At 40.1% G+C, this 21,237-nt stretch overlaps 1 protein-coding gene across 1 annotated transcript; it reads right to left on the reverse strand.

The window, feature by feature from the left end:
- Positions 1 to 5,991: 5,991 nt before the first annotated feature.
- On the reverse strand, positions 5,992 to 21,031 carry PERP (p53 apoptosis effector related to PMP22). Its single transcript, XM_037520998.2, has 3 exons — positions 20,734 to 21,031; positions 10,372 to 10,512; positions 5,992 to 7,443 (listed from the first exon to the last, which is right to left on the reverse strand). The coding sequence occupies exons 1-3, from the start codon at positions 20,945 to 20,947 to the stop codon at positions 7,217 to 7,219; spliced, it is 582 nt and encodes a 193-aa protein (XP_037376895.1). The 5' UTR covers positions 20,948 to 21,031; the 3' UTR covers positions 5,992 to 7,216.
- Positions 21,032 to 21,237: the final 206 nt, after the last annotated feature.

Consider the following 21,237-nt stretch of genomic DNA (forward strand, 5'->3'; position numbering starts at 1 on the left):
CTTTATTATAATTAGGCTTTTTTCTGGTCTCTTATTTAGGTTTTCTAAGTTCCTGCTATGAGTGAGACCATCCAGTATTTTTCTTTTTCTTTCTGGCTTATTTCGCTGAGCAAGATCCCTTCCAGCTCTATCCATGTTGCTGCAAATTGCATGAGTTTATCTTTTTTGATTGCTGAGTAATATTCCATTGTGAATATGTACCACATCTTAAACTGGTCCAACCACTATGGAAAGCTGTGTGGATTTTCCTCAATCTGCTAAAGATGGAGCTTCCATATGATCCAGTAATTCCACTCCCAGGTATTTACCCAAAGGACACAGAAACATTAATTCAAAAGGGCACCTGCACCCCTATATTTATAGCAGCACTATTTTGCCCTTTTTTCTAAACTTCTTTGTTCCATGAAAAAGGTGTTTCAGGAGACATTTTTGGTAGAGCTTAGATGTCCTGCACCTGTGCGCCTGCCAGTCCTGACCTGTGCAGCGATGACTCATTCACCCCCAGGTTGAAGGGAAAGATTGGACTGCTTGGTTCCCAAAATAAACATGGAGCCCCAGACAGACAACCTGAGAAGAGCAAGACTCCAGAAACAGCTGCCTGTGAACTGCTTGTGCAAAACCCTTCCCGCCCTGGTTTATTTCCAAAAACAGCTCTAGAATTCCACAGGAGGTAGCGATCCTAAAAACTTTTCTAATCTCTTTGCAGAACAAAAAATTGTGTAAAAAGAAGTACAGTTAGACATGAGCAAATACACATGTTTTATATATTAGAAACTTACTACTTGGCACAAAGGCACCTGGTTCAAGCTGCTTCTGTTCTTACCCTGAATTGTTACAGCCCTCCTGGGAAGATCCCCCCAGAGTGAGGGTGTTTTGTGCGGTTGATATGCTGTTCAGAGACTAAAGCATTTGTGTTTGTTTGGAACCTGCCTGGAATTCATTCTATCATCTTAATATGATACCTTGTTGTATCCAACATCTAACCTCCTAGAGATCTTCCATGAAGAATATTATTCCAGTGGTAAATTTCATGGCAAATGGCACTTCTCTTCATCCATCTTCTATATCTACACTGAAATCAATTTTTCTTTACAATTTTTTGTTGTTGTTGCTTGAAGAAAGGATTAGGTTTCAAAGCATTACTTGACTAGAAAATGGGTGGAGTAGTATTTGGAAATATGAATTTTCACTGAAGCATTTCAACTGATGAATAGCCACTGAGTAACCAGAATGAAAGCACACTAACAAGGGAAAAACAGGGGATTTGGGTATGGAACTTGCTTTCAAAATCTCACTCTGCAATTTACTTTTAGTGATTAAGTTCAGAGTTTCCATTTCAAAATTTAAGTGTTCCCTTTTAAAGTAAATTACTCAAAAACAGTTGAGAATAGCAGGTTAATTACCTGGAGTCTTTGTACTGGAAAAACTGGTGGGGCAGCCATTATACAACCACCTATTATGACTATTTGGTGACTCATTTTCACTAAGACAACCTTATGCTATTTAATCAACAGAATTGAATGTCTTCACCAGAGAACGATCTTAAACACTCACACTTCTCTGGGTTTTCTTTATTTCTGGATTGAAAAAAAGTAAATTCTTAAAATTTACAATGAAGCACAGAATGGTGCAAAGAAAGTAAATTCTTAAACAATGAAACACAGAATGGTGCATCATGAACTTGACAGGATCTGAATCTCTTAAATTCCCCGTTTAGCTGTCTTTTCCCACGCTCGGTGTGTTAGACTCACCTCTGCCTCACCCAGAAAATACGCCCAGATAGTTACCAGAATTTTGAAATCCAGGAACAATGTCCTGTAGCTGTGACAAGGCAAACCAAGCTGACTGCAGAATTCTCCAGAAGAGCAAGCGACCTGATTATTGACTGATGTGGGTCCCAAACCTGTCTTTGGGAATTTTAAAACCTGAAACTACAGAGATAACATAAAGCCATCTTTTGACCCCAATAGATCTGTTTTTAAAACTCCACTACAAAAGTAGTGCTTACAGGCCTCCCTGGTGGTGCCAGGGGTTAAGCACCTCACTATGAAGCAATCCACAGCCTCTGCAGCACGAGTTCCATCCCCAGCCGGCCAGGGAGAAACACAACAGACCTCTTCTGTATCGCTGCTGCTCCCCTCAGCAGTGTATTTCAGTAAGTCTGCCTGTTCTGTTTCCCACTCTGTCATTGATGAGTCCTCTCACCCCCCACACCCTCTTGCACCTCTGGCCTGTACCCCAGCTCTGGTATGCATCAATAAATAAATCTTTAAAAAAAAAAAAAAAGTAGTGCTTGCAGGAGCGAGGAGTAGAAGAGGGAGCTCCAAAGTGAGAGCTGGAAATGAAATTCTTCGTCCCTACCCACCAAAGCGCGGACAGCAGCCTCTGTGGTTGGTGCCCATGGCCTTACTGAACATTGTAGGAAATGTACTTGTTCCATCCTCTCGGCTTCATAGCAATTTAGATTTCAAAAATGTTTGAATTCCTGTTAAGATTTAGTTAGTATTCATTTAATTTTTTTCTTGCTTCAGGAGGGAATTAAGTATTAGAAGACATCAAAAATGTTTACTTGTCTCTTCTACCTACACTCAAGGTATTGGAAGAAATTCAGACAATTGCTTCTCAGGAAACAAGGTCACAAGGTCTTCCCCGGATGTAATCAACTTCACTCCTATCCGCTCTATTTTATTTGAAGATTTGTGGGGTGGAGTTGGAGGGCTAAATAATTAACTTGTGTGGAACAGAACAGGAAGATCCACTGAAATACACTGCTGAGGGGAGCAGCAGGTGAGACAGGAGAGGTCTGCTGCACCATATGGGTCACCTCCATGGCCAGGGATCGAACTCGTGTGGCAATGGCTGTGCATAGCTTCACAGTGCTGCTTTTAACCCCATCTGGCACCAGGGAGGCCCCTATACCTGGGATGTTATGAAGTAATGACTCACAGGGCCCTGGCACAGAGTAGAGTTCCAAAAGAAGGTGGTCCCACATAAAACTCATTTCAGAACCCACACGGTGAAAGTGGTTACATCCTAAAAGTAGATTTTCTTAGTCCTTTTTACTCTTTGCAATTCATTTCCTTTAATTACCTCCTCTCTTGACAACTCTCCTCAAAGAAACACACCCAACTAGCCTTAACTCTGTACACATCTGATTGCTCCTTTTCTGTTTTTCACTCCATTATACATTAGCCCCCAAACATACTAGCAAGTGAGAACTCTCCTGGAGAGTCAGACATGAAGGGGTTGAGGGATCCACACCAGCATACTGGGAGGAAAGGACAGCCTAGGATCATCTCATGGAACTAACCCCTACTCTCCTCTGCTGCTGCACCAAACAATAGCACACCCTGAGTCTTGTTTCTATTATTACTGTCATTATCTACTACCTGTCTGACCCCAGAGAAAGTTACTTCACATTCCTATGTTTCCATTTCTTCACTGAATTATTAAGAATAATGAAATCTGCACCGGAGGATCTAGGTGAGGTTTATGTGGGTTAATACTTGGGAAGCACTTAGAAAAGCATGCTATTTAGTATGATCATCAGCTTTGGGTTTTGTCTATAGGTAAATACTTTAGGTGGTTGTTCCACTCTGTAAGTTTCAGGTGGAAGAAGGGGAGATTTGGCCAACTGGCAACCTCCTGATGGTGCAGACTTCTGAGTAATCCCCCTGATTGACACCCTCCTCCTTCTCCATACCTACTCTGTTTCCTGCCAACTCTACATTTGGCATCTCTTTGGCACTTGTCAAGCAGCACAGCTGTTATTTTCCTGACAGCCAACTTGAGTTTATTTTGGGTGGCACTCTTGACAATGTCACTCATTTTTCATCTTCCAGAAGTTTGACAAAATCTCTGTAGTAGATCATTCTTGCGTTACGACTGTATTCCCTCTGGTACTTGTTTGCTATTCTGCAGTTTTTTCTATATTGGCCAGAAGTGATTATTGAGTAGAATCCTTTTCACCATCTTGAATCAGAACCCAAAATACGAAGTTTTTTCTTTTAAGATTTAGGGATACTTGTGGTTACAATGGAGTTTATATGCACCCCTTTAGTGGTGCTTCCAACTAAAGGAATATTTTTCTCTTTTCAATGAAAGAAAAAAATTCCATCACAAAATTAAGATTTTAATCATTGTCTCTAGTTATGGAAATCAATTTAATAAAGAAACAAAAAATAGCACCACTTGACAACCTTTACCTTTCCCAAGAATATTAGAGTAAATGAACAGATGAACAGATACACATACAAATACACTGGATCAGAGAATTTTGAAGGAAAAGGGATCATTTGCAATCAATTAACAGGTGAGGCTATGAGACCAATAGAACAGTGAATTGCTCAAGCCTGCACATCAGCAGGATCCAACCTTGGGATGAGTCTTAAATGTGCTTTTTTAGGTATGCTAGAAAACCAAAACAAGTCAGCATTCCTGTTTATTGTATTAATTAATAGGGCTGCCTGTTAGTGGGCGTTCACAGCAACAATCAACCTAATTAAGTTATGATGACTCTATTTTTCCATTGTTTTCATTTCCTTAAAAAAGGAAAGCCTATGGGATTTTATTGTCACCCTGCAGTATAGGGTTTTTGAAGCTAGAAGTAATTACACTCCATAGTTAACTTGTGTGACAACCCAAAGAGCTCAACATATTACTTCTTTGTTACATTCAACAGTACATGGCACTTAGCATATCTGACTACTTAGAGTCTGAGCATGAGATAATTGTTTGGGAACCTACAACTGCTTATTTAAAGGGTGGGGACTCAAGATAATTACAGAGCCAAAAACCACCTCAGCTTTACTGTGGGAAAGCTCATGCAATGTGTTGTTAGTCTTCAGACAGTTGATCAGCCAAATTTTTCTTTGCTCTATAGAGCTCTTGGAATCTCCTGCCCTGTTAATGACATAAAGGTGTCTGGTGAATGTGAGTCCACAAGTGGAATCTCTACACTGGAAGAAGTGAAACATCTTGACCAAAGTGATGATGCTTCGTGTGTCTTTAACACAAATGCCTCAGGTTGAAATGCCTCTGTTCTATCAGTTCATCGATCCTTGGATATAGTATTTTTCCTAAATGTGCATCATTAATCTATATCGTGTTACTTATCAAGGAGGGGAAGAAGTTGATAAAAGTTGATAGAATCCAAAGTCAAAGCATAGATGCTTTAGAGAAACTTGCATCTGAGAATTATTTTCACGTATAAGGAGAGAATCTCTAGATATTTTAGATCTAGTTTCTTAATCTCTAGAAATCTATTATCTTGTTGAATTACTTGTGTTTTTATTTTAGATGATGATTTTTGAACATTACTAATTACCACTTGAAATCCTCCACCTGTCATAGATTTTTTTTTTTTAATTTGGGTATAAATAATCACCCAGACTGAATTAATGGTGAGAACTGTTGACCTCATATTTTGGGAAGCATGGAAGAAAAATTCCCACTAAGAACCAAATGACCAAAAGAAACACCAAGACATGTCTCTGTTCTCCAACCATGCCACTCTACTGTCCTTCACACTTAACACGTACAGTAGAAAATTGACCCATGACCAAGAGTGGAAACAAACTACCAAATGGAGGAAAGGAGTGGGGGAGACTGTTTTCTGCCCCACTTCCTGAATGAAAAAGATCCTTTCACTAGGAGGAAGCTGCACACCAAAGATGAGAGTAGATTGAACCTCCAGCTAATAAACCACACAAACAGTCCCTGGCGTCTGGACCCATCAAAAGTCTTAGTCCATTTTACTCTGGTGGCAGCACTGGATGGATGGTTGTGTAGGGGGTATTGTTCATTGAGGAAGAAGTTCAGGGAGTACGCCACTATATCATCCATTAAATTTCATTTTAAAGTTACTGGACATGTAAAATGAGCAAGACCTTTACAATGGAAGAAAAGACAACTTTTCATTTTATCCAAAGCTTTTACTCCCACACTCAAAACACTTAAAAAAAAAAAAAATTCCCTTCCCCAGACTTGAAAAACCAAAGCCAAACCAAAAAACTACAAACTAGAAACAAGATTAGAATACCTGGTTTATTGGGAAAATTCCATAATGAAAACAGTTGCTTATTCTTCAACTAACAAAATAATAATTTGCGATATAAAATGAATTGGTTTTCATTATGAAAGTACAAATGGTACAAAAATAATAATTCATGTGATATATATTTGCTATTCAGAGAAATTTCACATCCCTGAATTCTCCTATTGCATGTTTTACATCAGATATTTTAAATCTGTTGACCAAGGAAGACCAGGTTTTTAACACTAAGCTTTTGCTTACAGTTGCAATCTATTGGAAGCTGTGTCTCTATGATCAGAGCCCAGTTAAACCTGCATTGGCAATTCAAGCCACTTTTCTGTTAAATCTGTTTACCTTTACTGCACAATATAAGCATATCTGTCGAGCCATGCTAAATTACAACTGGTACACATTTTAATCCAATCTACACTGGCCCTGATCACATGGACACAAAACAGTACATATTTATTATTATAGCATTTTCCCACACCCAGTCCTATAAACCACTTAAAAGAGAAAATTCCATCTTAACATTTCACTACAAAAGGAGTCCTTACTACTGCCGTAGACTTTGGCCATGAAAGAGTACTTTCCCAGATGACTTATCAAGTTCATGTGAGGCTAACAAAAAGTCTAGATATTAATTAGAAGTTCTCATAAATGATATACACTTAGGAGACTGTTTTACTTTTCTTAAACAGCTTAAGGCTTGGAAAAAAAAATATTTTTTGTATTTCTCTTACAATATTTGGTCACTGTCTATTTTTATCAGTATCTCCTTTTCTTTAACCCTGATTAGACCCAGCTCATACCACCTGGGAAAGATACAAATGTGATCGGATTACTTCAATCTTTGAAATTTTCTCATTTTTACCTTATAAAGTGGCAAATTTCCTATTACTGTTCTTTTATAAATGCAGTATAAATGGTATGATACATATAAGGCAATACTGTATGTCATAGGTAACTAGTTAAAAGAAGTCAACTCTACAAAACATATAAAAGATGAATATGAAACTATCATGCCATTTAAGAAATATTTTTTTCCGAAATTATTTTAGCATTCTGACTAGTTTATTTAAAGGAACACTGGTCCCCAATTAGATTCAATGTTATAGGAAAACAGTTTCTTCCTCTGGAATCCATTGTGGCAGCAGAGATGTCTTCCACTCACTCCTGAACTTAGGCGGACGTATAGAAGTACCTGGGCTTGGCATTGCCCAGGAGGTCATCTTCGTAGTTCGGGAGGCAACAGAAGAAGAAGGCACAGCCAATCAGGATAATTGTGGCTGCCCACCCAAAGCCATAGGCCCAGTTATAGATGTAGGTGACAAGAGCATTGGCATGAAGGTTGAAGGTCTGTGTGTACTTCACTGGGTAAATTACCAGCGAGATGATCTGGAACACAGCTAAAGGGAAGAAAAAATCCCAGTGTATGAATACATGGTAGCAGCAGATTAACTCCCTCTTCCACAAAGTTTTTGCTTTAAATTAAGTCTTAAATCCAACTGACCAATACCAGTGAAAGGGATCGTAGGAATCCAGTTAATCATGACCCAACAAAGATTATTGCCTGTTGTGGGTAAAAGACAGTTCTACTGAGTGGAATACTAAATATAGGACAGACAGACAGACAGACAGAAAACAACTAGAGAATCACATGTGTAAGCATTACATATACTAAAGTAAAAAGTGAGAAACTGTATACAATAGAAAGGACAGCAGAGTTTGACTTTTAACCTTTGTATTTCCTATGCCAAATATATAGGCAATATTTTAGTGTTAGCAGATGTAATATAGATATCTGCATATAAACATGCAGATATACATATATGACTCAGAGGTGATAGTCAATAGTACATATTTGGAATATCCATTCAATAAATGACTAAGTGAACAACAAACTAGTGTTATGAATGATTCATGTGAAGAATCACTAGAAAAGTCTACAGAGGAATCTGAAGGCTAAATAGAAATGGAGAGGTAGAGGGTATGGAGAAGAACATTCCAGCCTGGGGGGAGGAAATAAAAGGAAGACTATCACAGTGCTTCGGGGAAGTGTAAGAGGGAAAACATAGGTCAAGCAGATTTTTCTACTCTTTAGTATGAAACCTATTATTACAATTATTACCAATCATTGGTTCAACATTTTAGGCAACTTTGAAAACAGAACTTTGTTCCTCTATGCTTTTTCAATGATGATGCCTAATTCTATAAAGCTATAGTGAGTGTATACATGCTATCCTATGTTCTGCATTTTCTAAAATTTAATATTTCATATGTACATTGCCATGTCAAAGGGTATGAACAGATTTTAGTTCTTTTCACATTAAAGCATGACTTTCTGCAAAGAGAAACCAGCTGGTTATGCCCCCAGGAATGTAGTACACTACCATTTTTTTCTTTCATCTTAATTTTTTTTTACTAGCTTCACAGATGTACCCAAAAGTAGTTTTTTTCTTTTTCTTTTTTCAATTGCTAGAAAAGTTGTAGATGTTTCCACGTCTTGATTTGTTGCTTTTATTTCTGAATCCAACCACAATGATCCTCTTCTCTGATGATTTATGAAGGGGGATCTTGTTGAGATCTTAAATATTTCTCTGCTACTTATATACTTTGCTTATATACTTTGAATGGCAAACTGTTACTAGTTAAGCTTGTCATTTACTGCAAAATCCTATGTAAGACACACAAATAGTCCTTCTCTATGTTGTTCTCTAATTTGCCCAGGAATAAATGTCAAATAGTGTGTGTTTTGTTTCATCATACATGAAATTCTTATGGCTTAGATCAAATTCTGCAAAATCTAAATTGTATCAATATTTAATTTTTCTATTTTAACCCAACAACATTTGCATTTATAATTAAAAATCACTGTTGCTGTGAAATATATTTTAAGAATCAAGGTAGATCTTATTAAACATGATCACCACTAAAAATGCATTAAGATTTTTAGACCTTTCATTCTTCTATAAAAAGTTCCCATTCTACGTGTCTAAAGGAGATGACTATGAAGTTGTGAAATGAGAACAGAGGATTAAGCAGGACCATTAAACTGCTGATATGTTCAAGCTTACTGGAACCAGTTTTCTGTACAATAACTCTGGCACCCTGTCAACTTGAGATGGCCATTACTAGATCTTAATGTTTTAACATTGAGATGATAAGAGTTTAACTAGAAATTTTTTTAAGTTGTAAATTACATACAATATACTTATCAGTTCAATCATTTCTCAAGTGTATGATTCAGTGGCATTAAATACATTCGTGATATTGTGCAACCATCACCACTATCTTATAGTTAAAATTTTTTCAACATCTCCCACATAAACCATAGCTATCTATTATCCCCTCCCTGATAAACAGATCAGCCTTCCAACTCTACTCTGCTTTCTTTCTCTAAGAATTTGCCTACTCCTGGTAATACATATAAATGGAATCATAAAATATCTGTCCTTTTTTTTAAAAAAAGATTTATTTTTATTTATGCATATAAGAACTGAGGTGTAGGGGAGAGATGAGGGGAGTGAGAGGATTCACCAGAGACAGAGTGGGGAGCAGAACAGGCAGATCTACCGAAATACACTGCTGAGGGGAGCAACGGGCAAGACAGGAGAGGTCTGCTGTGCCATGTGGGTTAGCTCCCTGGCCAGGGAGTGAACTTGTGCTGCTAGGTGATAGCTTGGTAGCACTCAGACTATAACCCCTGAGCCACCAGGGAGGCCCAAATATCTGTCCTTGTATGTCAAGCTTGCTTGTCTTAGCAAAATGCTTTCTTGTTCGCACATATTTACTCTGAGTCCCAGCTCTGAGCATGACTATGTTTCCTGTGCCCCTGGCATTGACTCTATGCTGCCCTGAGCCAATTCCAGACCTGACCCCTCCCGAGGGTCCAACATTGACTACAGAAAACCCTTCCAGGACCCACCCCAGCTTAAGATCTCAAACCTTCTTCAACAAGTGAAATGGTTCAGGGATTTTCTAATCCTCTTAGCATGGGGCCTGCCCTGGGACTACTTTGATGGGGACACTGCCCCATCAGGACTGACACAGCCCTAGGCCCTCAGGGTAGAGGTGTCACTGAACATTATCAGTGTCAGGTGACTAAACATGGGGTCACCTAAGACCCCACCCAGCATGCATACTGCTCACTGGGAAGGGGAGCAAAGAATACTATCTGAGATGTCTTAAAACTCATCTCTCTGCTACTTCTGCCCATGGTGATGCATTTTCTCAGAACAGGCCAGGAGGTGTTACTGTCAGGGACCTTCCTTGTGGACATTGTGACATTGATGTGCACTGCATGTGTGGATGAGGAATCGCTGACACAGCCTTACCAGCCAGGGCCAGGAGACCACCAATCACTCTCAGGAAGACCAGCATCTGGGGTCCGCAGAGAGCAAAGAAGGAGAGGATGAAACAGATGACCAGGATGATGAAGCCGCAGAAGAGCATGGCGGCGGCTGCCCTTCCCCACGCTGCAGGCAAAAGAACAGCAATTAATGAGACAGACATGCCAAACTGAAAAATCACTCTCAAAGTATCAACAGTTTTCTTTCTCCCTCTTTCAAATTATATTTGGATGGAAGGACAGTTTTCAACAACACTTAAGTAGCTCCATATTTCAAGGGTAGGAGACCAATAGGCTGCCATGTTGTAATGCTCTCTCCATTCCTAGGCAAATGTTCACCTCTCTGAAGTGAAAGCTAAACTTCATGGAATTACTTCTCATTTAATAAATGGGCTATATGAGCAGGTACATTTAGAGGGTTCACTCGAGCTCTAACACACCACCACCATAACAAATACATTTGCTATTAAGCAATCCAAATTATAATCTCCTTAGGAAATGTTTCAAATACCTTTAGAGGATCTTTATTCTGTATTAATGTTTGGTTCTATGCAAAACTAATCATTGAAAACATAGGACTATGCAGAGGTCTAAAATAAAACAATTTAATTGTAAAGCAGATACGACTTTTTTTTTATAACAAGTTAGGTACAAACAACCTTTTGAATTTTTGCCTAGATTTTAACTTCTGAAGGATTCAGAACTTATTGTACCACAGCACTTTATTATTGATATTGGCCTTGAAGCAATCAGGGTGAGGTGGAAATTAAGTTCTAGGTTTGAAGATCTACATGAAAAATTAACAATGATGTAAGAAAATTAATTATAAAATAGCTACATAAGCCCTATGACATTTGACTCCAGACTTGGAGAAAACGGGGGAGCTATGAGACACAGGTTAATGATTCCTGTCCAAAACCCCCACTGCTCACCCCACGCTAGCTTTTTATTTATTTATTTTAAATTTTTTTAAATTTTTAATTTTTTTTATTTTTATATTTCCCATACAATTGCACCACCTCTCTCTGGAGGTTATAACTGATCTTTAGGAACTGCTGCAGGCCAGGCATGAGGCTAACAACACGATGTGCCTTAGCTCACTGACCCCTCACAATGGCTTTTTAATATTATCGTTTCTTCAGGGAAGATGTTATCATATAGTATGGTTTTGAGAATTCAAACAGTCTGCCCATCATCACACAGCTGTAGGAGTTTAAGCAGACTTTGATTTCTAGCCTGACTGAATCCAGAGTAAGACTGTTTGAGATATCATTTACATACCAAAATATGCATTCTGAGCGTACACTTCGGTGGTTTCTACTGTGTTCCCCAAATGTGAGATCATCACCACTTACCATTCAAAATTTTTTATGTCCCAAACAGAAACCCCACACCTATAACCAGTCACTCCACATTCCCCCCTTTCTTTAGCTTCTGGCAACAATTTACCTACTTTCTGTCTTTACACATTTGCCTATTCTGGAAATTTCACTTGAAAGGAATCATACTCTATAGGGCATTTCATGACTGTCTTCTTTCACTTCATATGTTTCCAAGGTTCACCCATGTTGTAGCATGATCAGTACACAAGTCCTTTTTATAGCCAAAAAATATTCTATTGTGTGGCATTCCACATATCATTTATCCCTCCATTCATTCATAACGGCCGAGCACACACTCTTGACTTATTACTCTTTTTTGCATTTTAAAAGGAGAGACATGTGACATCTACCCTGCTTTCACTTGTACTGTGACAAATTACCCTCAATGAATTCTAGGTCATTTGACTGCTCGAAGTCAAACAAAGACATGACAGAAGTGAAAGAGCAAGGGCTGTGAAGCCAGCTGGACCTTGTCTGGCTGCCTCTGCCACCTACGAGCCACTGTTGGTGTGAACATATAACCAGGGTTGAACATGCCTTATTTCAAGGTTATTGTGAGCACGAGAATTCTTGTGTGAGAAGTCATGGAGCTCGCAATTCTCCCACCCTCCCGGTACAGAAAGTTCCTCGTGTTTGCCTAGCTTTTCTCCAATACCTCAAGTTATCATTGATTCTAATCACAAGGTTCGGCACCATCACGAAAGATTGTTCCTAAGTGACCCTCTGTGGGCAGAGCTTCACTTATAACCTGCCACAGACAAACCCAAGCTATGACCCCTAGTGCCCTTTTCCAGTTTCCATGCTCTCTCCAAATCTTTCTCCAGATTCCTGAATGACTAGGGCATATAAGTTATTAAGGAGAAGACACATTTTTATAGGTCTCAGAAACTCTAGGTTTTCCCACAAATTACCCCTGAGTGGCCTTGGTCAGGATGGGGCTGAGCCAGTATATGAGTCGACCAAATTTTGTATCACAGCTTCTATTGCCTTCCTCCAAATTCTCTGGCTCTTCTTGTCAGATCAATGAGAGATTTTAGGGACAAGGGAAAATAGTGAAGTTTTATTTTAGAAATAGAAATAAAGCCAAAAATGGGATATTTAGTCAATCTTCTTTCTCCCTCTTGCCTTGTCCTTCAAGTAAGGAAACTTTCACAAGAGAAGGGACGGTGCTTTGGAAAAAACTTTAATCTGACCAGCTCAAAATGTTGCTTAGAGTCCACACTCAAAATCACCAGAGGTGCTTATTAAAAATACAGATTCTTGTACCTCCCTCCAGACCTGCTAAACCAGGGCTCTAGAATTAATGGCAGGAATCTGCATTTTCCAGTATTTCTTACATCCAAACTAAAGTTTGCGAAAAACTAAAATTGTTAATTAATCTACACTACCAGAAAGGATCATGTAACTTTCAGTGATGACCCACCACCATGGAGTATAGTTTCATTTTCTACCATTTTGTATGGCCATTGCCATTGTTTAATCAAATCTAATTATTAAATTCAAACAAACAGAAACTGATTTTTCCTCTTAAGCTGAGTTCGCAGGCTGAAACTATGCCATGAAAGGCAATTGATAGATGCGTGCAGAGGGATGTAAACATAATGAAGATCAATTGCACAGCAGAACGTGAGTTTTCAATAAAACATCCTAACCAGGAACATATTTCAATAGCCAAACTTTGACAATCTCAGATGAAGATTTTTAAAGTATAGCTAAATAAATCATGGATGATGGTGCTATAAAGGGTAATAGTGATATTTTTGCCTGTTCAGTGGAGGAAGAGTAATAGAAACAGATCATTGCTATTACTGCTCCCTCCACATTATAGCTAATGTGTAATTTCACATTAGTGAAATTTCTTAGTTCTAAGAACTTGAAAGGAATTAAAAAAAAAAAATACACCAATTCACCTAACGGAAAGCCAAGTAGTAAACATCAACAGAGCATTTTAGAACTTTTCCTAGGCTTTGTTAAATCAACCCACTTCATGTCTTCCTTATTTAAAATGCTGAGCCTAAATAAAATCAAAATAGAATTAAGCAACACTTTACCTTGAGAAAGGCAGTGTTGGAAGTAGAACCTGTACAACCTGCTCCAGCAGCATGGAAACACCCACTATGAATCACTTCACTATCATTTCAGACAGAAATCTTGGCATCCTTTTGAAGATCCTGGCTGATGAATAACAAGTAAGGTGACTTCTCACATCAATGACAATTTTGTTTTAAAAATGATGAGCTGGACCCTACCAGAGCTGAGCAGGTTCCTCCCAGCCTGATATTCTGCCCAAGAAGGGGAAAGATTATGTGGACTTTCCACCGGACTGGTCTCCATGACATACACTTTAAAAAGTTAAAATGAGTCTGTACCTAAGTAACTTTGGTCTCAACTACTCTATGAGTATAAGATCCACAAATCTGCCCAACCCTTTCAGGAGCTATTTATATTTTTATGTAGTACCATAGTCTAAATGAGATCATATTATCAACACCAATAGAAAACATCAGTTTTTTTGGTAACATGTTTATTGATTTACCATTGGCTTATAATACTATATGTTTAGGGACTAGATCTTCCCAATTTGATTTAACTAACACACTGTACCCACCACGGTAGCTCCAGTACTGTTCACCATTACCCCTCTACCCACTTTCTACTTCCTTCCCACCATATTTCTCTGAGTCTAAAGTTATTTTTGTTGTGGAAAATATCCGTTTTTAAAACATGCCCTTATGCTACTTATGTATGATTCAACAGATGGTCCTTAATTCTTTTTTTTTTAAGATTATTTATGCATACAAGAACTGGGGTACAGTCCAGAGGTGTGGGGTGTGAGAGGACTCACCAGAGACAGAGTGGGGAACAGAACAGGCAGAATGACCAAAATAGACTGCTGAGGGGAGCAGCGAGTGAGTCAGGAGAGGTCTGCTGCACCATGTGGGTAGCTCCCTGGCCAGGGATCGAACTCGTGCTGCAGTGGCTGCGGATAGCTTCATAGGCTGTGTCTTAATTCCTTGCACCACCAGGGAGGCCCCTGGTCCTTAATTCTTAAAGGCAGAATATCTATTTTTATTTTGAAGACAAGTCTGTCCATTATTATTTTATATATTGAAGTTTATTCTAACCATGGCTGTGTGTGTGTGTGTGTGTGTAGGAAGATCAGGGAGGATTCTCATAGTCAATTATCATTCTCTGAATTGATGTCACAAAAGCAAATAGTACTTCAGGTAAAGAGATGTTATGCTCCTCTGTAGGAATTTTTTGGGTGTTTGTTTTGTGTCCTTACGGGAGAATCAAATTGGTGTTTTATATACATAATCTATCATGTCCTCAGTTTACTTTCTAAGTGCACTGGAGAAGGCATGTTATCAAAGAAACCAACAGCATTGTAAATACACTTTAAGTGACAGTCTTTAAAGATCTTTTTAGATGAAGAACAGCTTATCCAATTGTGCTTTTGGTAGCAAGGATTCAACATTAAGTCAACAGCATGAAAACCATTCAAACGTCACTAATAAAATGCTGAAATATTTTAAAGCTTTCTGTATGAGGAAGAATACGATTTTTTTTTGCAGTGGTGACATATGAAAATAGAATATCACAAGGCAAATGCCGCTGGGAAAAGACCAGTGAGGTCAACAGATAAAGAAAGGAGCCAAAAAAAATACCTTGAATGTCAAGCTAGAAATCATAAATCAAACTGAAGCTTGTAAAGAGAAAAAAAAATGTTAAGACAAGGAGAACATTGTTAATATTTTTAACACTTGGTAACACTTTAGGACTGTCACTAATACCCCTACCCCAAAGTTAGTATCTTTTAATGCATTTGCTCCATGCATCCTTAACTTCACAGATGGACACAATCTGTGGCCTAGTCCATCACTCAGTGTGCTGCAGTTATCAATTTGTCACCCAGTTAGAGCAGGCTCCCATTCCATGACAAAGATTCCTCTATTAACAATACAGAAGCCCCCATCTAGTGAATCTAACCATTAGATTTCTTCATATTGTTTCTATAAGGTTCTCTACATCATGCACAGGCAGAACTGAACACTGGATAAAGTTAGAGTTAAGAAATAACCAAGATCCCCCGTACAAATAAATATAAGGGGTGGGGTGGGTGTGATGGTATATTCAAACAGACGGCTGCAGTCAATCAGGAGGCAGTGTGCAGTACTGTGGGCCAGGGCTCTGAGCCGCAATGGTGCTTGGGAATCTGAGGAAGAGGGATCTGAGACATGGAATGCCCAGCAACCTCTCAGATAATGCTGATGCTGGTGGTCTCTGCTACTTTGAGCACAACTTCTAACAGCCTCCCCAAAAATCTATATAGAAAGAAGTGATTTTGCAGAAATTTTGGAAGGCAGTAAAAGAGAGGCATAAGGGAGCAATGGCAGAGTCCCAGGAAGAGCATTCCACCGCGGGTGTGAGATTCCTTACCAGCACTCCATTTGCTCCTGAAACTGAGCCAGATGATAACTACTGACCAATGTGCTTCCACAAGGCTGTGATGCTTTACCCCTTATGGTCTTGTAGTGTCGGAGTAGGGAAGCCAGCGGACATAGGTAGGTGGGAAAACAAGACTATTCCTTGAAATCAGACTAGATAACTCGAATCTGCTCTCAAGTCTTTGAAAGCTGGACAGATGGAAGGAAGATGGAAAGTAGAATTTACAGGGACGCTCATGGCAGTCCCACTGGTAAAAGAGAAGTACCGTTAAACAAATAGCTTTGTTCAGGCCCTGAATTAAGTTGGGTAAAGGAAAGCAGGTTGGATCTATTGGTCATGGGTGTCTTGATGAGGGTGGAGAAAGTAGGATCAGGTGTGTTCTTTTTTTTTTTTAATTGCAGTAACATTATTTTGCAATGTTGTGCCTTCTTATTCCTTCCTAATCTAATAATCTAGAAGTTTGTGCCCATTTATTGTGCAGAAATAAATCAGGTCTTAAAAAAGGGATGGAGGCTCTTGGGTGGTGACTGCTAAGTGCAACAAATGTGGAGTCTATTGGGCTAGATCACTGGTTTTTAGAGTTCAATATTTTATGTGAATATATACACTTTTATATATTATATATAATTTATATTTATATAATAATTTATATAATTTATTTATACATATATAATAATTATAAAAGTCAACTGAAAGTAACTTTTAATTTTGTTACATAGGGACGTGAACATGTGACCACAGAGAGAACTCACAATCCGAAATGAAGTCCTTTAAGTTGAATTTAACCTAATGACCACCTAATAATTTCATATTTTTCTTAATTCTTATATACTTAAGAACTACAAATAACCTAGATATATGTCTCATATATTCTGATTCTTTGACTTATACAAGGCTGATTTCATGTTGAAAAATATACTTTTTAACATGAAAAATTAAAGGGTGTCTTGGGTAAAACTGGGGCTCCACACTTCTGAGATTGATCCAAGGCAAGTGCTCCCCCACTCAGCCATACTGATGCCCCATATTTGTTCTCAGTGCATAAATTCATCTCCATTATTCTCCACCCAGGCAAGTTGGAGCTTGCTTGGGATTAGATGGGTGATGTTTAAAAGAGCCTCCTAATGTATTTATTCATTCTTCAAACTGAAACAGAGGGTGCCAGCAGTTAAAAAATAGCATGCAAAACCCTGCATTCAAATTTAATTTTGCATTTTATTTACATTTGAAATTTGAATGATCATTTCATATGTTTATGTCTAGATATTCTTTTTTTTTTTTTTTTTTTATTTTTATATAGAGGCATGTTTTCTTTCTTTCTTTCCTTCTTTGTTTTTGTTTATACATGCATTGGGTACAGTCAGAAGCGCGGGAGGGTGAGAGAATTCACCAGAGCCAGAGCGGGGAGCAGAGCAGGCAGAAGGACCGAAGTACACTGCTGAGGGGAGCAGCGGGCGGCAGGAGAGGTCTGCACGCCATGTGGGACCCTCCTCCGGTGGCCGGGGAGCAGCCGGGGATCGAACCGGCGCTGCAGAGGCTGCGGGCAGCTTCGCAACCCAGCGCTCAACCGCTGCGCCACCGGGGAGGCCCTAGATATTCTTTTGATGTTATGACAGTGAAGATCATGTAAAAGAAAATATTCAGTGTATAATTGGATTCATTTATGAGGAAAAATGAGACACTATAGTAATCCGAAATTATTTTTTAAAACTATCAATAACAGTGAAGAATATTGTTTTACATAATTTGAAGGAGCTATTTCGCTTTATCAAAACATCTGCATTACTTTGTATTATTGCCAGGAATAGCCAAGCTTTAATACCAAAATGAGCAGACTAATGTTCAGAATATCAACTGATAACAGATGGTCAAGCATTTTCTGATTAAAAAGTCTACTTTCTTAAGAGTTACACATATAAATCGTAGTCTCCACTTCCTAGTACTTATCAAGAAGTTTTTTGTACAAGTACACACTGAATTCTCTACATGGAGACATTACTTAATGAGAGCCATCCTTACTGCTGGTTACCCAAGATATTATTTGTACATAAGTGGGAGCATGGTAAACTGCTTGCTGCATTCTAGGTAAAAGACTACCTCTTGTCCATGTTTTCAGCAAGGCTTTCTTGAGTTTATCTAAAAATCTCCAATCTGGAGATACCTATACAATCTCCCTACAATGTAGGAATAGATCTACACCTGGGAGGAAAACCAGCCAAGACACATGGCCAGCAGATGGGGTAGAAGTGAAATAAATACTTCAGCTCACCTTGACTGTAATGGCCAGGGAAGGCCTCTATCCATACTCGTCTTGCACCGTCACCTCATGACTGTGGATCCTGGATTCAGCATGTGATTCTAGGCTAGGTCTCAACCAAAGCCGCGTCTAACACATTATGGGCATTTAATTATTTTCGCAAAGGTCAGAGGAATAATTAAAATGGGATGTGAAGGCCACCACCCATTCATGAAAATCACAATGAAGGTAGTCATAGATTTTCAAAGACTCACTTGGAAAATCGAACCTTACCAAAACCAATTTTTCTATCAAATTGAAACCTAAATTATACACGAATCAGTCTTTTTCTTTACACTTCTATCTCATTAAAAAATTAAGCACACGGCGAAACAAAACATGCCTACTTTTTCCACATACAAAGCCCTGTGTATCAGTCTGAGGTTGGAAAAGCCACACCCAAGAAGGTGAGTTCATCCTAAAATCAAGAGAAATAAAAACTGCATTGTCCTGTTTCAGGGCTAGGTGACGGCAAGTCTGGCAGGTCAGGTCATGTCTAGCGCTGATCCTGGTTCTGCCAGCACATTCTGCCAAGGGCACACTCTCCCACTGGCAGCCTAACATTCTCCCTTGGATTTCTGAGTACTCCTTTGGTCTGCATTAAGCCTTTGGACTGAGGCATGATTATCAAAGTCTGTTTTAAAACATACACGATTAAGCAGATCTGTTAAGTTCTAGTTGAGTTACATTATTTCAAAGAGATCAATTCCCTTTAAAAAACTAAAATTCAGACCACTCTGGACATAGTGTTTGTATCTTAAACACAGACTTTTAAGGAAAGCAGAGGAATTTCACACAGTCTTTACATTTTATTACCAGATAAGGAGGACCATGCCTCCTTTGGGGAGGAGGTGTTTCTTGGTGGGAACCTCCAAACCCTTTGAGTTGATAGGACAGAACACTAAGCCCCTGAGGCAGGGCTGCAGAACCACAAAGCAGCAGGGGTAAGCCCTGGCACATTCAGAGACAGCAAGGTACACATTCAGAGACAGCAGGGAATCACGAAAGTCAGGGTGGCCTTTTTCTCCATTTAAAACTACTGAACTCAGTTGGTTAGACCCCATTCTTTGGGGAATTTGGCTTTTAACTTCAGATTTTCCTCATACTTAAACCCTCCACTGTCCCATCCCCCAACACTTCAATAATCACAATAGACCCTTTCCCTCAGTTCTTCACATCCACCCATAAGGGATGGGGGTGGGTGGAGTGGGGTGAATATTGTTGGGGGTGGGAGTTAGGAGATGGGGGTGGGGGAGTGGATCAGACAAGAATTTGCTCCTTGAGTCACGTCCCCAGCAAGCGAAGCACCAAGGCTTCCTCCATGCTGGAAAAATAAATACTTCTCAGCAATATATTACATTTGTCAATTCAGCTGCCTTTCACCGGCGTAGATGTGTTTGATTTGGGGATTTCAAGTCAGATTACAATAAATAAGCACTCTAAACAGCAATGCTGAGCTTCAGGCACAAATAAAAGAGAACAAGAACTAACCCGACGCCTAAAATACTGCAGTGTCTCAGTCATAACTGCTGGAGCTGTGAATGACAGAGCGCTTTTTAGTGGAGAAAGTTTCTTTCATTAAGTCCAAGTTAAATGGACTCAACGAAGTCAGGGAAGGAAGGTGGTTTAATCTTTACATTTTAATCCTAAAACCAGAGCAGAGGTGTGGGAAGACTATTAGAAGGTCCCCAAGAAAATATACCTTCTTCACTAAACCTTTTTCAACGGCTGAAATGACCTTCTGAAGGTAACAAAAAGACCCTACAAAAACACAGCTAGAAGTAGGGCCCTGTTTCTGCAGTGTTGAGCCTGGTTTGGGCCACTTAAAGCTTCAGGTATGAAACATGTTTTTTGTTTTTTGGGGGGTTTTTTTGTAATTGTCAAACTGCGTATTTAGAATTGAAATTCTTCCTTCAGACTGCCCTCAAATTAGGGGAAACAGACCAGAACTTGCAGTACAATAGTGGCAAAATGTAATCAAAAACATTCCATTTTACCTGTACAGAAGCCAAAGTTAGAGACATAACATAATTTGACTAAAATCACATATATTTGGGTGAGGATCCTGAATAAACCCAGGTCCCCTTGACCATAGTCAGTCCCTTGGACACCCAGCGGCTGCAGAGGACCCGGCGTTCCTAGGGCGTTCCTAGGGCGTTCCTAGGGCGCAGGCACCAGCCGGGCGGCACCCGGAGGGCTTCCCGGAGGCGGCGGCACTCACCGTATTCCATGAGACTCTCGCAGCCATCTTCTCGCGACCCGCTGCCGCCGCCCTCATGAAAGCATCGCCACCAGAGTGAGGACGTCTGGATGTGGTCGCTCGACTGCAGCCAGCCGCGGCCCGCCAGGGCGATGATGTCGAAGGCGATGGCGCAGAGCAGGAGCAGGGGCAGGATCCACCTGCAGCGCTCGCAGGCCAGGCCGCAGCGCAGCATGTCGACGGGCGGGCGCGGAGAGAAGAGCGCGCGGGCGGGCGGGCGGCGGCGGAGAGTGGCGGGCGAGCGCGGGCCGCGCCACAAAAGGGAAGCGGCCGCGGGAGGCGGCTCCCGAGGGACGCGGGCCGGGCCGGGCCGGGCGCGGGGGCGCGGCGCCAGGGCCCCACCTGGATTCCGGTGACTCACTGCGCGCCGCCCCGACCTGCCCCGCCGGGCTGGGGCGCGCTCCGGGAGGGCGGGGAGAGGCTCGGGTTGCACGGGGCGGGGCCGCTGTAACCCGGGCGGGAGCG

This window comes from Talpa occidentalis, unplaced genomic scaffold (genome assembly GCF_014898055.3).
Source record: "Talpa occidentalis isolate TD23 unplaced genomic scaffold, MPIMG_talOcc4v2.1 talOcc4.2, whole genome shotgun sequence".
NCBI classification, from domain to species: domain Eukaryota; kingdom Metazoa; phylum Chordata; class Mammalia; order Eulipotyphla; family Talpidae; genus Talpa; species Talpa occidentalis.